Raw genomic sequence first — 14100 nt, 5'->3', positions numbered from 1 at the left:
TGCCCAGTGGCAGTACCAGGGCAGCAGCGCCCCAACCCCTCACCCCTCTGCCTGCTGTCACCTCCCAAAGGGGTGTCTTCTTTGCTTTCCTTTTTGTGGCAGAGGGGTCTCCACGCAGTAGGAGGGAGTGAGTGGGGAGGGGGTGCTGGCCAACTTCGCCTGATTCATATCCACGATGTGTGGCATCCGAGCTCCCTCGGAGACCTCTTGGGAGCCTAGACTCCAGCCTGGGCACGGATGCCCAATCTGCAGTGGGGGAAGGTGGAGGGCGGGTCGTCTCTCTCGGGGTGGACATGTCTGCCACAGTCTTGGGCGCCCCGATCTGGCTGGATTGGAAGTTCAGTCTCCACCCAGAAGAGGAGCTCTGAACTCCAAGTAAACGAAAAAGTTAGGCGGGGTGAAGCTGCAACGTCCTTTTTCAACCCCAAATGATCGAACTCGGGGCCCCTCCACGCTGGTTCTGGGGCTCGGCCAGGTGCGGGCACCTGGGGCGGGGAAAGCGGGGTCCGGCGTGGGCCGCCTGGCCCCGTCCGCCCGCGCTCGCCGGCAGAGCGGTGGCGGGGGGGGGGAGACGCCGGGCCCTCGCCGAGTCCCCGCCCGCGCCGGGCCAGCCCCTTCCTCGCCGCCGCTCGCCCGCTGGCCCCACCCCCTCGCCCGCTGCGCCCAGTGGGAGGCGGGGGCCGGCCCGGCCGAGCCCAGCGCCGCCTCTGATTTGCTGCGGGCGCGGGGGAGCCACGGCCTCCGCGGGTGCCTTCCCGGAGAGAGGGAGGGAGGGGAAGGGGGAAAAGTGCTCGGCGCCCGAGGCGAGGTCCGCACTCCTCGTTCGTCCCCGCGGCCGGCGCAGGACCTCACTCGAGCGCAGCGCCCACGGGGAGCGAGTCGCGGGGCGGCGGCGGCGGCGGCGAGGAGGAGGCCAGAAGGAGTCGGAGGAGGCGGGGGAGGCCAGGGCGAGCGAGCCGAGCGGGGTCCCGGCCGCCCCGCGGGCCAAGGTCGAGCCCTCCCGCCCGTGGGCGAGGGCGCCAGCCGACCCTCCCGAGAGCCACTGCCACAAAGAGAACGGGCCGGCGGCTGCTCCCATGACTTCCTAAAGCTGTGCCGGCCCCGCTGAGTTGTGCCCCGCGCCCCGTGCGTCCCCGCGCGCCCAACCCGCGCCCGCGCCCCGCCGGCATGGACGTCCACACCCGCTGGAAAGCGCGCAGGCCGCTCCTCCCGGGCGCCCCGCTGCTGTCCCCGCCGTTGCTGCTGCTGCTGCTGCTGCTGTGGGCGCCGCCTCCGAGCCGCGCAGGTAAGGGCGCGGGGGGCCGGGGGCCGGGGGCCGGGGCGGCTGTCATCCCCGGGCGCCCGGCCTCTTCCGCGCGTGCACGACCTTCCCCCCCTGGGCTGTGGAATGCACGGGCCGGGACTCCGAATGCCATTCGTTGGGGGCCCCGGAGAGGGAAACGCGCCGGCACAATACTCCCCACGCCAAACGGGCCGGCGGGTGGGGCTGTCGGGGAGCCGAGGAAGGGCTCTGTGTTGGATCAGCCAGAGGGCTTGTCCACCAGGCAGGCAAACTTTTGTCCCGAAACTTTGCGTTCTCTGTCCCACATCGCAAGCGCGCAGCTCTGGCCCACACAGCCTCGCTGCAGAACTTCCTTTCCTGAAACCCGGGAAGGGTCGCCCCCTAGAGTCACAGCGGGCCAGTTCCGGCCGGGCCTCCTGGGATGGGGGGCCGCTGGGGAGAATCCCAGCAGCTGAGCCCCCAGCCCAGGACTTCTCCAAGCACCCTCTTCCTCTGCCTCCAGACCCGGCTGACTCGCCCTTTCCCAGGGAACAGAGCTTCCTGTGGTCCCCACCATCTAAGTACTCAGTGAGTGGTACTGGGGAGCCCGGGGGGGGGGGGGGGGTGGAGCAGCCCTGCTCCAATCCCACCTCTCGACCTCCTGGAAGGCAGTTTTTCTTGGGTTAGCCGCCCAGAGACGGGATTCTTGGAGCAAAGGCGGGAGATGCTCTCGGGAGTCTTGGCTGTGAGGGGTTCAGATGACACACAGATGTGGGATTCCTTCTGCCAGAGGTCTGCCCTTAGAAGGAGCTGTCTCCAGTGGATGGCGTCCACCAGGCCAGCACTGACAGCGTGCCTGCTTGGATGTTTGCAGCTCCAGCTCTCTCCCACACAGCTTCCTGACGGGACAGTGGGTTTTCTAAGCATCACCTTTTGTGGTTACCTGTGGGATGGGTCTTCACAAGCCTCAGTCATCGGAGCCCGAGGCTTCGAAAGTCCTCTGGGGCCCCATTAACAGATGCGGAGACGAGGCTCAGAGCCGCTAGTGCAGGGTCAAGGAAAGTGCGGGCAGAGGGGTGGGACAGTGGCTTAGTGGACAGCTGGACCAGCCAAGGGTCCCCTGTGAGAAGACACCGCTTTCCTGCCTTCGCTCTTCTCTCCTCCGCTGTGTCATTTGAAGACATGTGGGAAGAATCACTTCCGTGTTCCACTTGCCAGTTAAGACATTCTGTCTCTTTTTCCTCGTACAGTGAGTGCTTGGTGGGCCAAAGGGGGTGAGCAGGAGTCAGGGTGTCCAGCCAGTCAGGGGCTGGGGGAGCGGAGGGGAGCCTGGCCTGGCTTTGGGGACCTGGGGTCTTAGCCCTGGGCTACCACCTACGTGCCCTGGATCCCAGGCTAACTGGCTTTGTGTTTCTCCCGGGGTCACTGGAGGTGGGGGACAGTAGCGGCCTCCAGAAAAGTGGCACGGAGCAGGGTGGGGATGTGGTCATGGGACCCCTGTAGGCCCAGGGCCATAGCCCTGTCCCGGCTCCTCTGCCGGGCTTTCCCCCAGGAAGGCAGGTGGGAATCCTTCAGGGGAGTCGCCACCCCCAAAAAGCCGGGGCTGGGCACTGGCTGGGGAGCACGCAGAGCGTGCGTTCGCCTGGGTTTGGGGTCGGCTGTTTATCCCACTCCCCATCTCTGCCCCCCGCCCGTCTCCGCTTTCCCTTCCTAACTGAGTGTGAAGCGGATGTCTGGACCGCGGCTGTGGAGCTGGACGTTTTGCTCTTGTCGCAAAGACGCTGAGAGCCTGCGAAGAAGCCATCTCTCTGGGTGGGTTTCACAGACCTCCCCTCACCGCCACGAGGGTGGGACCCTTTTGGAAGTCATTCTCAGTGCGTGGCCAGCGGGAACGGCTGTCCACTGACATGCAGGGGCGGGGTGGGGGGGTGGCAGGAGAAGCCATCCTGAGGCAGCTCTTCTCCTCTCCATTTTGAGATCCACCAGATGTTTTTTGAGTTGCCTCTGAACATGGCTCTTTTTCCTACCTTCTTCTTGGCCAAGCGTGTGAAGGAATGAAAAGTCAGATTGCATTTGGGGCCGTTTAACGTTGTAACGGGCAAAGGAGAGTAAGTGAAATGAAACATGACCCCAATATTTGGAAATTGAGGTCATCTCCTCGGCACATCATTGGTTGACGCCAGTCACGTGATCGCTGTTGGCAATAATTTGGTGGGAAGAGTTGTCCAAATTTTGTGGGACTTGACAGACATCAAATGGTTAAATTTCCTCTGACTCAATCAAGTTGGCTGAGAAGACAGCCTTTTCCATCTTCTCCTCCCCTTCCCCCTCCTCCCCATAAAAGAGCAGTCAGTGGGAGGAGTTCAGAAGCCAAGCTGATTCCCCGAAGCCTCTGTCTCCTCTGGTCCAGATTTTAGTGGCTGCAGGGCTTGGCGCTCGGGTCGCTGCCCAGCGCTGTGACCACCCGGCAGTGGCCACAGGCAGGAGTTTCTTCCTTGTGCAGAAGCACAAAGTTCCCTTGTCCCGTGATGTCGCTGCATGGCTGTTCCTGGGGTGCTGGCCAGAGCCTGCCCCCCCCCGTTACCCCACCCTTCAGATATCTCTGGACTCTCACACAGCCACGCCCTTAGCCGAGCACAGCTGATGCCCGCTTGCCCCGCCCCTGCCCTCTTGCTGTCCGTCCCCGTCTCCCACCCCTGCCTCTTCCCTGGGTCACGGACATTGTTGGGTGGAGCAGGGGGGTGAGGGGAACAGACACCCATTGCCCCCTGCCCCTCACTTAATAACGGTGACAGTGAGCGCGGTCTCGCTCTGAGCCCCCGAGGGTCGAGGATGAGTCACGCGCACCCCGAGGCCCCGTTGCTGTGCCCACAGTGGAGCCCTGGATTTGCAGTGAGAAGCAGGGTGGGGTCCCTGGCCCCTGGGACACCCGCACCCGTGGTACCGATTGGAATGAATTTGCTGGCACTTGCCTGGTCTGCTCTTAGCCCTGTGCCCACATCATCTCCTTGGACCCTCATCCCGGCCTGCAAGGTGAGGGGTGGCTGGCACTCTGAGAGACCCAGGGAATAGGGGGCTGGGACCGCACACTCTGGGTCTGTCTGGTTTCTGTGCCTGGGCGCTGAGTGAGCTTCTCCCCGGCGGAGGCCCGGTGCCTGGAGCTGCTGTCAGCCTGGGGCTCAGCACAGACACGGCCCTGGGACCAGGAAGGGGTTCCATTTGGCCCCAGCAGACTGTTTCGGTTCCTTCCTGCTCCCTACATCCCCGCTTTTTATCCAAATGCCATCAAGGGGCACCCGGGGCCTGCAGTCTCCACTCCCCTTTCACCAGGCCCTTCACTCACTGGCGTGACCCAATGACCTCTGGAGGCTTTGCCTGCGCTGCGCCTGCTTGTGGGAAGGCTGAGGTGACAGAGCTCCTGGCTCCAGGGCCCACAGGCTGGTGCGAGGTACGCATGTGGACACCGTTCGTTATACCGTTCATTATCCTGCCGAGCGTCGTTGAAAACTGTCTGGAGGACTGGCCCCCTTGGGGAGATCTGGGGTGGCTTCCTGGAGGAGGTGATGCTAAACTTGACCTTTCCTTTCTTCTTCCCCTTCCTTTTGTTCCAAAGGGCCTCCTTTGCAGGTGCCCTCCTCCACCTCTGGCTTTTGTCTCCTCCGTGCCTTCTTCCCCGCAGGACATCCCACCCCGCCGCTTCACTGTTCTCCTGGAGCTGCTTCCCTTGGCTGGAAAGCCCCTCATTAACTTGGTTGGCAGGGCGCCTCCAGCACCGCCTGCCCTGGGAGTGCTGTGCCAGCAGAAGTGGCCGCTGTGAGATAGAAGGGGCCTCTGAGGGGACAGGAGGGAGGCTGGGGCCTTCCTTAACCCTCTCTGGGTTAAGAGATGATCTGAGGGATGCCGCCTGCCCTGGCCTGGGCAGGTCCTGCGCACTTTGGGTCCCCTGTTTGGGGAGGCAGGGGCGTGGGGGGACAGTCCTTGGCAGTCAGATTGTTGAACCCAGGGCAGCGTGGACGGTTCCTCTGCCTCTAAGGGGTTGGCTGGGCGGAGGCCAGCCACCGTGCCTCAGCTTTCCCCTCCGGAAAATGGGGGGAAATGGCTTTCTTGCTTTGAGGGTGGTTATGGAGACTGAGGCAATCTACAGAGACCGCGTGTGGAATGTCGAGGCACAGGAAGCCCCTGATGAGCGGAGGGCCTTATTATGGCTACTGTTTTGGGTGGTGTTTCTGCAAAAGGAAAAAGCGCAGGGTTGCCACAATCCTCTTTAAATGCAAGTATTCCAGCGGGAGCCCAGCTGAGGGAGGCGTGTCCGTCCAAGGAGGCTCTGGGGGCGGGTGAGACCCCCCAGGGCTCTGCCATCCACAAGTGACTCAGCCCGGGCCCCCCCTCACTCTCCTCAGCACCCCCATATGCTCGGTGGGTCCATTTCCCACGACACCTCGTGGGGTCGCAGTAGAGGTCACCCTAGGTAACGTATGTGAAAATGCTTTACAAGCCCATTGGAGGGTTGTACACCTGTGTGTGCGTTTGTGTGTATGTGTCCAAGCGTGTGTGTGCGTGTTACGTGAGTATTCATGTGGATGCGTGTGCCTGTGTGTGTGACGTGTCCGTGTGTGTTTGTGGGTGTACACGTGTACACGAGTGTGCACGCCCACATCCACGCACAGGTCCATGTGTTTTCCGGGTCTGCCCAGGCAGGGCCTGGTGTGTTTGAGGTGCTCACGGCAAGGCCGCATCTCTCTCCTTATCGTGCCCCACCCCTGCCGGACTGGAGATGGGGAGATGACCTGTGGCCACGGAACGCCCTGGGCAGCCACGAGGCGTTGGGTCCAGCCCCAGGACAAGCTCAGTCCAGCTGGGTCTGATAATCTGATGAGTCTTTTTTTGCTCACAGGAGGGCGATGTTATATTATAGCTTCTGCTTCTCCCTCTGTTTATTTCTCCCCTGTAATCGACTCATCTGGTGTCAGCACTTGGCCAAATGTTAGTTTTAAGCTTTCTGGCCTGGCTCGTGGAGATATTGAGGTCCTGAAGGTGGAGCCTGCGTTGGCCCTTCTCCTAGGCAGAGCTGCCCCTGCCACAGGACACGGCGTGGAGACCCGGTGTGGGTGACGGCTCGGGGCCGGCGGCCTGGAGCTGGACGACCTGGGCCCACATCCCGCCCCGGCCCCATCAGTGGTGCACTTTGCCTCAGTTTCCCTATCTGCAGGAAGGGGTGATTTCTGTGACTCCTGCAGGATTTTCGAGAGGGTTCAGTGCATAGCGTGTCCAAAGCACAGAGCAAGCCCCTGTCACTGTTGTCACTGTTACGTCCTCCCTGGGCCCCCAGGCAGCAGCAGGTCTGGGGTCCGGGGTGAGTTCCTGGCTCTGCTCACTGGCTGGCTGTATGAGTCACCCCCTCTGTCCTGTGAACAGTCACCCTGGTGCCCCCTCACGGGTGAGCATGAAAAGGGGTTACACAGCCCCCGGTGGGTTTATTGGAGCCCTTGCTGCTCCTTTCGCGGTCCGAGCCCCAGCATGGAGGCGCGTGCATCCTGGAGCACTCGTGGCGCGGGCCACGTGCAGCACACCCCTCCCCTTCTTCCTCAGGCCACCGCCACTGTACGAGGAGGAATGGGGGCCCCAGGGATGGGAATGGACCTGCCCACGTCCCACCTCAAAGACTCTGGTCTTCTGCCCCTGAGACATGACTGTGGGTGATGGCTGGTGATCTGGAAGGACATCTGGGGTGGGCGTGGCGGGGGTTTTGCTAACTCAGACGCTGTTCCTGCACCCGCATGGCCCCGGCGTCTGGGACAAAGTCCATAGAATGAATGAATGAATGTTCCGTTGGATGCGTGGGGATTTGTGGTGGGGTGATGGGGGGGGTCGCTCCGTGTTATATATGTCATGCTGTCTCAGCCGTCATCCCATCAGCTTAGACTCACCCGGTAGTTTTTCTGGCAGGTTCCCAACCTGTGTCATAACCCACAGTAGGAGTAAATGTCGCCACTCTTTGGTGACTCAGACCTAAGAAACAGAACCACAGTCTGACCCACTTTTCTCCACGTCTCATTACACAGAGCTCCGGGGGCCCGTTTCCTGCGATGTCTCTGTGCATGAAATGAGGGATTCCTTTACTTCCTGTCTCCTAGACCTGTGTTCTTATGGGGGAAATTCACTCTTCTGTCCTGTTCTTTCCTGCCAGCACCTTGGCAATAGGGATTTTATTGGTCTCTTTATTTATTTTTTTATAAATGCTATAAAATGACATCAGAATGTGCGTATGTGACGGGAGTGATTTAACTAAAAACTCTGACTCTTGCATTGGAAAAATAGTGACCTAACAATGAAAAAGAGTGAGCATTTTAATCTGAATGGACGGTGGGAAGCCATTGTCTTCCACTCTGCTGGCAGGGTAACCTAGAGGGCGGTGGGTGAGGCTTTAGTGGAATCCTTTCCTGTGCGGGTGCAGAGGAAACGCAGGAGAGGCTGGTCCTTTGTGGAGAACTCGGGAGTGACAGTGGCTGTGCTTGAAGCGTTTGCAGACCTCTAATGCGAGGCAGACCTGTGCCGGGCACCAGGCAGCAGGTGCACAGGTGAGCAGTAGGTGAGCATCCCAGCCCTGCAGGAGCTTCCGGTGCAGTGAGGGAATCAGACCTGTGAACAGGCGATTGTATCCAGTGAAGTGCAAAGTGGGAGGTAGTGAAACACTCATCAGCTAGTAGAGTGGTACCACCAGACAATCAGGGGGAGGCACCCACCAGCCCCTAGGCCACTGGCCAATCAGAGGGAGGTACCTGCCAGCCCCCAGTGGGGCTCTGGCCCATCAGAGGGAGGTACCTGCCAGCCCCAGTGGGACTCTGGCCAATCAAAGGGAGGCACCTGCCAGCCCCTGGGCCACTGGCCAGTCAGAGGGAGGTACCTGCCAGCCCCCAGTGGGGCTCTGGCCAATCAGAGGGAGGCGCCTGCCAGCCCCTGGGCCACTGGCCAATCAGAGGGAGGTACCTGCCAGCCCCAGTGGGGCTCTGGCCACTCAGACAGAGGTACCTGCCAGCCTCAGTGGGCCACTGGCCAATCAGGGGGAGGTACCTGCCAGCCCCAGTGGGGCTCTGGCCAATCAGAGACCAGCCCGTTTTTCCAGGGCCTGCGGCTTTTGGGGTCCCACCCCATGAGTGTGAAGGGAGGAGTCCCTTGGTGGAGGCAAGTGGCACTTTCCCATGTGTGTCTGTCCTCTGACTCCTGTTCATATTTAACCAAACCCTGCTCTGGGGTGTTACCTGTGGAGTGCCCTGCTCTGGGGTGCACCTGGACCAGGTGCGGTTGGCCTCTTCCTGCAGATGTGCAAGGGGAGGCCCTGTGGGCCCAGCTGGCACAAAGGAGTGATGGTTGCCCTCTGTATCCCAGTGAAAAGCACGCCCCCGCCTTGGTGTAGGTCATTACCGGCATATAAACTGATATTAGGTGCCAGGTGAGGGGGGTTCCAGCAGCTTCCAGCTCTTCTTTGCCGTGGGACAGTCCCTTGGTGGCAGGGTCCTTGTGCTTCAGAAAGAGGTCCACGGCCTCCACCAACTGTGAGTAGCCTCTGCACCTCAGCCTCAATTCCTCCTTCATTTCTGATGCATAAAACTGGGTGTGCGTACAGTCCTGTCTTGCTAAATGTCAAGGTCTTCTTCTTTGGGAGAATGGTGAGCAGCTGTGCGCCAGTGGGACCCGGGGCCCTGGCTCACGGGGGTCCGTTAGGGGACCCTGTTGGGTGGCAGGTGAGGGGAGAGCTGGCCGGGGCCCAGAGCCCTGCACAAGGGAGGGTGCAGCCGAGAAGGAAAGATGGGCCATTTCTGGCCCTGGGCCCCCAGGTTCAGTTTGCGAGGGCCCTGCCTGGGGAGATATTGTCCTCATGTCCGCTGGGGTGAAGTCTCTGGGACCCGCCTTACTGTTACTTCTCTTCTTTTGCACTTTTTTTCTTTGGGGAGAATCTGAAATGCTGACGGGCAGTTCTGGCTTCCTCCTTCGAGGCTGTTCTGTGTTCTCCTGGGATGCGGGTGGAGTAGATAGCCTCCGGCGTCAGTGTTCTGTGTAGACCTTGCTCTTCTAGGGAGAGGGGGTCCCGGTTGGTTTTGAGCAGAGGGGAGGGAGGGGTGCTGCACCTTCCATACCTTTTAGACCAGAAAATGTTCGCATCAAGAAGGCAGGGCGAATAGCTCATTCTTGGATGGAAGTGCAGGGAACGGGGCCTCTAAATGTAATTCTTTTCCAGGGAATTATTACTAATGTTATTTAGGTTCATAGTTTAAATTGTGGCCGTTTAGCTCAGAAAGCGCTGCTTGGGCAATGGCTAATGTCAGTTAACTCTGGGATCCTGAGGAGTATCCTGGGGTCCTCAGTGTGATGGCGCTGGCACTCGGGAGGGCCTGGGGTGGGGATGCAGGGCTCACACCCGGGCAAGGCGGTGGGGCGGCTCTGCCCAGCGATGCCAGGCTCTCCGGGGGAGGAGTTGGAGCCGATCGAGAGGAGGGGGCATGGGAGGGCGGCCAGTGTTCTCTCAGGACCTCCTCCCTCCCCTGAAACAGGTTGACTGCAGCTGTCAGCGTAAATGATGGGGGGGGGGCACCTCCGAGGGGAGGCGTGCCAGGAAGGAAGAGAGGAAGAGGCAGATGCTCCCCAACCCCCGTGTCCTCCCCGCTTTCTTCACGGTGGCCCCACTTTCTGGAAGGAGCAGTGATGCTTTGCTTTCCTTCCCTGCCTGGGGGCAAGCTTGCCCTTCTCCTAAGGAGAGACTCTTGTTCTGTAAGAGCGCCGTACGGAGCCTCAAGTGGAAAGGTTTACTCGGGCTTGTCTCTGAGAATGTTGTTATTATTATTGTCGTTGTTGTTGTTAGGGGACATTTCAAACACAGCACAGCAGGTCCCCACGATCCTCGTGGGTTCGATGAGGATCAGCCCAGTGACACTCTCGTGGTCCAGCCGCCACCCACTCCCGTCTACCCAATTACTCTGAAGCCGATCCCTGACGTCAGGTCTCACGCAACTATTCCTCTGTGTTCACCGCACATCAAGAGCGAGTACTTCCGTCTCAGTGGGGGAGGGACGGTGGGCATCCCCACCCGAGGGACACAGAGAAGGAGCTCAGCCAGGTCCAGTGCCCTGAGTGGGAGCGTGGGCGCCGCCGACCCCCAGGCTCTCAGCTCCCTGGTGAGCCGAGAGGGCAGACCCCTTGCTTCCTGCCTGACCCGGTGTGCCTGGGCTCAGCACAGGTGCCGAGGCACCGAAGAAAGCCTCTCGGAGCCTCAGTACCCCATCTGTGAAGTGGGCATAAACTAATACCTGTCTCAGAGGCCTGCTGGGAGGACTAAAGGCTCTTGTCATTATGTTGCCATGTGTTAAAGCCACGACGTCAGCATTTGGAACCCCCAGGAATGTTCCAGCCAGAGGCCTGCGCCCCAGACAGCAGCTTTGCTGGCATTTTGCAGAGGGTGGAGTCCTCCGGGCGTGGGGCGCTGGCTTGGGGTTGCCTGGGATCATAGGAGGCTGGTGAGCAGGTCCAGTTTCCTGCGAGGTGGGCTTTGACGGGCTTCAGCAAGGGATCCGGGTGAGACCAGAGCTTCAGCAGCTGTGGGGTCCCACCTCACAGATCTGGGCTCCAAGGGTCTGGGGTGGAGCCTGGGGCCTGCCGCTTGAGTTCTGATGCCAGTGACCAGTCGAGGGCACCTTGGGAAACGTGGGGTGTACCAGATGGGAAGGTCTGAACCGCCTCCTGGCCCTCCCTCTCCCTGTGTGGGTCCAGCCTCTGTGGCCAGCTGACAGTCAGCCACTCCTCTGACTTTCGAAAGGAAAGTACAGGAGATGAGGCTGGGAAGCAGTGATGCATCAGCACATGGAGAATAGGAGCACCGGCTGTGTGACCTCGAACGCTTTACTTAACCTCTCTGATCCAAGTTAGCTCATCTCCAAACCAGAGGCACTGGCACCACCTGGAAGGAGGTGACCTGCGTGTGGACATAGGGCCCTTCCCAGGGTGTCCTGCATCCCATGTTCAATGCAGGACAGCAAATGCTAGATCATACTGATAACAGTAACTGCCTTTGTTAATTATTCTATATCATTGTGGTTACTTTGTATTGTTATTATGACTGGCGGAGCTTACAGAGGCAGTAATTGTATAAAGTTTCTATAAAGTGCTTGAAAGTAGGAATAAAGCTGCCACTTGCCGGTTTGGGGCTACAGCTGGGCCTCAGAGGAGGCTGAACTGTCAGTGCAAAGGGCCCAGTTAGGGCCCCGGGCGGGGAGTGAGTCCAGGTGGGGCAGGGGGTGCAGTTTGCAGTTAATACTTGGGGTGGGGGCTCTGTGGAACCTTCTGTGTTTATTTATTTATTTATTTTTATAAATTTATTTATTTATTTATTTTTGGCTGCGTTGGGTCTTCATTGCGCGTGGGCTTTCTCCAGCTGCGGCGAGCGGGGGCTACTCTTCGTTGCCGTGTGCGGGCTTCTCATCGCGGTGGCTTCTCTTGTTGCGGAGCACGGGCTCTAGGCGCGCGGGCTTCAGTAGTTGTGGCACGTGGGCTCAGTAGTTGTGGCTCACGGGCTCTAGAGCGCAGACTCAGTAGTTGTGGCGCACGGGCTTAGTTGCTCCGTGGCATGTGGGATCTTCCCGGACCAGGGCTCGAACCCGTGTCCTCTGTATTGGCAGGCAGATTCCTAACCACTGTGCCACCAGGGAAGTCCCTTCCACTGCATTTAATGTGGGAGCTACTTCCGGCTCGTTTCCTTTGCCAGGAGTGTGGGGCTCTGGCGGTGCACAGGCCCAACGCCCCGGGAAGGAGTTGGGTATTTTACCGGGAGGGCTCACAGAGTCAGTGGTCCGGCCTGTGGCCTTGGGGTCATTTTGCAAATGAATAAACTCAGACCTAGAGTACTTGGGGGTCTCCAGGGTCACAGGCTGCTGAAAGCAGGGCGGCAGGGGGAGCAGGCCCCAGCATCCGGCTTCGTCACCCACTGGTGGGCCGTGCTCAGCGTCCCGAGGCTGGGGGAACCCGGTGGTCTCGGAGCTCTGCCATCAGGGGACGGTGTCTGAGCCTCGAAGACTTGTTCTGAGATTCCGTGGCCGCAAGGGAACTCAGGTGTCCAGTCTCAGGGTTCCTTCTGTCCAGGGCAGACCTGATGACTGTTGTTTGCCAGGCGCCTCCGTCGGGGAGCTCACCCCGTGCAGGCAGAAGGCACCCAGACAGAGTGTGCCTGAGCCTGGCCTCCAGAGCCCATGGTTTTAACCTTTATGTCACCAAACCTGGGGCTTATGAGCCTCTTCAGGCTTCCTTGCTCGCAGAACTAAAACAAAAGCTGCTCCCAAGTGGAGACGCTCACTCTTTTCTTTCATTTCGCGCCTTCCCCGCTGTGGTATCCCTGCCAGGAGGCGGCCTGTCCTCACACACCCTCAACACACCCTGCAGCGCCTTGGGCCCCTCGGCGTGGACAGGCTCCCACCTCCCCTTCCTGGCCAGGGCCTGTCCGATTACAAACAGCTGCCTGGCCCGCAAGCAGGATTTACGAACCCAGGGGAGGGCTGTTGTCGAGGGCTGGGAGGCATGGGAGGGGGTCCGCTCCTTAGAGAGCTGCCCCCCGCCACTCTGTGAGCCGGTGGGGATCAACTGAGGGACGGTCAGCCTCTGGGACTGGAGGATGAGGGGCAGCTGGTCCCCTCTGGCCCTGGGGTCACTGCCCCTTCGAGGCCTTTCCTTAACCCAGCAACTGAAATGTGAATTATGTTCAGAGAGCATATGACACAAGAGAGAGGAGTGTCTGCTTGAGAATTTTCTTGGAAGGTGAAGAGTCAGAGAGATCTCTCCCTCCCTTACTCCCTCCCTCCCTCCTTCTCCCTCCCTCCCTCCTTCTCCCTCCCTCCTTCTCCCTCCCTCCCTCCCTCCCTCCTTCTCCCTCCCTCCCTCCCTCCCTCCTTCTCCCTCCCTCTTTCTCCTTCCCTCCCTCCCTCCCTCCATTCCTTTCTTATCCTAAGTGCTTTCACACGTTGTTTCCTGTCATCAGGAAAGATGTCCTGATGACATCTTTCCTAGGTAAGAGGTATCCCCATTTTACAGGCAAGAACACTGAGGCTCACAGGAGCCCCACAGCCAGTAAGTGGCAGATTTGGAGCCTTTAAAATAGCATTTGAGTTGTGGATATTGGGTTTCGTCCAGCCTCCTGGGAACAGGGCCTTCCGAGAGCAGACATCACTGTGAGGTGGGGTTTCAGCCCCATCTTTTTCTCTGGGGTCTTCATCCCGGCAGAGAGGGGGGGTGTTGGTGAAACCTGGTGGCTGCCTTCCCCCTGTCTCCGGGGGCCCAGGCTGGGCGTGGGCGCTGCCTGGTGTCAGGAGGAAGCAGTGCTGTATTCGGCACCCACTTTCCAAAGCCCCCCTGAGTCCTGGGCTGCTCCGGGTCCTCCTCATGCTTCTTGGATCAGATCTACAGGATTAGATCTTGAGCCCAGCATTGAGCTGTGTTTGTATACAGGGGTGAGCTGCCCTGGATGAGTCATTTTTTCCATTTTAGTGGGGAGGAAAGAGTGATAGGAGAGGATTATAGCCAGGGAGGTCCTGCCTGTTTAATATCAGTTCACACAGATGAGAGAGACACGTGGGGCTCGGTGCCCACCAGCCAAATGTTGCATAAGATAAGGGTAGCGCATGCTTCAAGCCGCTCCCCCTCTGAAGGCGAGGTGGGGACCGAGCAGCCCATGAGATGTTCCAAGAGTGAAGCTGGTGCAGCCAAGCCATCACCTCTTCTGGGTCGGGGAAGCTGGGATCAGGGCAGAATCCACATCTTTAAACCATCAGCATATCAGAAAAGAAAAGTAAAACACCCTGAGA

At 59.7% G+C, this 14100-nt stretch overlaps 1 protein-coding gene across 2 annotated transcripts in view; it reads left to right on the top strand.

Annotated features, from left to right (window-relative positions):
- Positions 1 to 766: 766 nt before the first annotated feature.
- Positions 767 to 14100, top strand: part of COL5A1 (collagen type V alpha 1 chain) — a 159724-nt gene continuing 146390 nt past the window's right edge. For both annotated transcript variants that reach the window (XM_082403166.1, XM_082403165.1), the window contains exon 1: positions 767 to 1285. In XM_082403166.1, the coding sequence (XP_082259292.1) occupies positions 1168 to 1285 (118 nt within the window). In that variant the 5' untranslated portion in view covers positions 767 to 1167. The remainder of the gene's footprint in view (positions 1286 to 14100) is intronic.

This window comes from Balaenoptera borealis (genome assembly GCF_965194805.1).
Source record: "Balaenoptera borealis genome assembly, chromosome: 8".
Classification (NCBI taxonomy): domain Eukaryota; kingdom Metazoa; phylum Chordata; class Mammalia; order Artiodactyla; family Balaenopteridae; genus Balaenoptera; species Balaenoptera borealis.
Note: the sequence above shows the minus strand (reverse complement) of the source record. Positions and strands in the feature narration are given on the sequence as shown.